We start from the raw sequence: 1,894 nt of genomic DNA, 5'->3' as shown, positions 1-1,894 counted from the left end.
ATTATGAGAATCCCAGTGTTTATAGATTTAAAAATATATACTTGGAAATTTGTAAAATAAGGGTGTTTTGATTTCTCTATAATTAATACCCTAATAAAATTATTCATTGTGGCTAAATTTTATCTGTTCTAGTGAGAGATACTTTGTGGTCTGTCTCCTGATTGGATTTCAACTAATAAAATATGAAAGCAATAGAAGGCATATAGTTATAAAATGAACAGTAAAACTTTTTTCTACACAACCAATATTTAATAGACAATAAAATTTAGAAAACAAAGAATTAATGTGGGTCCTGGACTCTAAAGTGAAGGAATATCATAAAAAAACTTACTTTCATTAATCAATAATAATCAGTATCTTAATATCACATAAAATTATTACTATCAAAACAGTATTCCAGATTTATGCTTTCTTACAGTCTAGAGGTGCTTTAGATTTCTAATCAATTTACAAGAATTTGCTGATTCAATACCAATTATTTGTGATGACAGACATAAGACAGGAGAACATACATACACATTATAACCCAGCTTTAAATTTCTGCTAAAATAGCTATATCCAAGTGATATCTAACTCTGCCTTAGAGTTGACATCCTCATCTCTAGATCAAAAAAAGGTGGCTAAGATTCCATGTGTGTCCCATGTGCAAAGTTCAGTGACATGTTTAATTACTATCTGAACTTACTTTTTTTCTCCAGAGCTTCTTTATTGCATTTTTTACTTCAGCATTCCTGAGGGTGTAGATTAAAGGATTCAGCATAGGAGCAACCATAGTATAAAACACAGCAACACCTTTATCAAGTGGCAAAGTGGTCACTGGACGTAGATATACAAATATGCAAGGAATAAAGAATAAAACTACCACTGTGATGTGAGACACACAGGTGGAGAGGGCTTTGCGCCTGCCCTCTAAGCTATAGTTCTTTAAAGAACGCAAGATGATCACATACGATCCCATCAAGAGCAGGAAATTAAATAGGCAGATGAACCCACTGTTGGCAGCAACAAAGAGACCAAGGGTGTGTGTGTCCATGCAAACAAGTTCCAACAATGGGTACAAGTCACACATAAAATGGTCTATGATGTTGGGGCCACAGAAGGGCAGCCACACTGTAAAAAGGATCTGAATAGTTGCGTGGAGAAATCCTCCAGTCCAGGCTACCCCCACCAGGAGAATGCATAGCTTGTGGCTCATTATGGTCATATAGTGCAGAGGTTTGCAGATGGCCACATAGCGGTCATAGGCCATCACTGTCAACAGGATGATCTCAGTAGCACCAAAAATGTGCTCTGCATAGACTTGAGCCATGCATCCATTAAAGGAGATGACTTTGTTCTCTTGAAGGGAGTCCACAATCAGCTTTGGAGCTGAAGAAGAAGTGTAAATTGTATCTATCAAGGAAAGGTGGCTCAGGAAGAAATACATGGGGGAATTCAGAGCCTGGCTGTTGACGATAGTGACCACAATGAGGAGGTTGCCTGAAATTGTTGTCATGTACAGAACCAAAAATGTCACGAACACTACTTTCTGCATTTGGGGGTTCTGTGTAAGACCTATCAAGATGAACTCAGTCACGTTCCTTTTATTCTCCATCTGTGTGGTATGGTTAAATTTTCTTAAATCCCTTCCCAAAAATATTTTATCTTCAGGAAAAAGAAAAGAGAAATAATAAAATGGTTAAATAGTCTCAAATTCTAGTTTTATGAGTTCTACCAAGTCACAGATGAAACCTAGTCTTTCCAAAACTCTATAGAAATAGATCTAACCTTCTCTTAGGTACTTTTTTTTTTTTTTTTTTTTTTTTTTTTTGTAATTGAAAGGGATTCTTAAAAGTCATAGAACACCCCAAAGGAACAAGCAGAGGAGCAATTTCAAACTTAACTTTTACATCAA

The 1,894-nt window shown here is 35.8% G+C and overlaps 1 protein-coding gene across 1 annotated transcript; it reads right to left on the bottom strand.

Moving 5' to 3' along the window:
- Positions 1-664: 664 nt before the first annotated feature.
- Positions 665-1,594, bottom strand: LOC110285062 (olfactory receptor 4C12). Its single transcript, XM_021151095.2, has one exon. The coding sequence runs from the start codon at positions 1,592-1,594 to the stop codon at positions 665-667; it is 930 nt and encodes a 309-aa protein (XP_021006754.2).
- Positions 1,595-1,894: the final 300 nt, after the last annotated feature.

Source organism: Mus caroli, unplaced genomic scaffold (genome assembly GCF_978045245.1).
Source record: "Mus caroli unplaced genomic scaffold, Mus_caroli_1 scaffold_2, whole genome shotgun sequence".
In the NCBI taxonomy this organism is placed as follows: Eukaryota; Metazoa; Chordata; class Mammalia; order Rodentia; family Muridae; genus Mus; species Mus caroli.
This window is presented reverse-complemented; position numbering and strand designations above follow the sequence as displayed.

Coding starts and splice junctions, on each gene's coding strand:
- LOC110285062 (XM_021151095.2), bottom strand. CDS start 1,594: ATGGAGAATAAAAGGAACGTGACTGAGTTCATCTTGATAGGTCTTACA.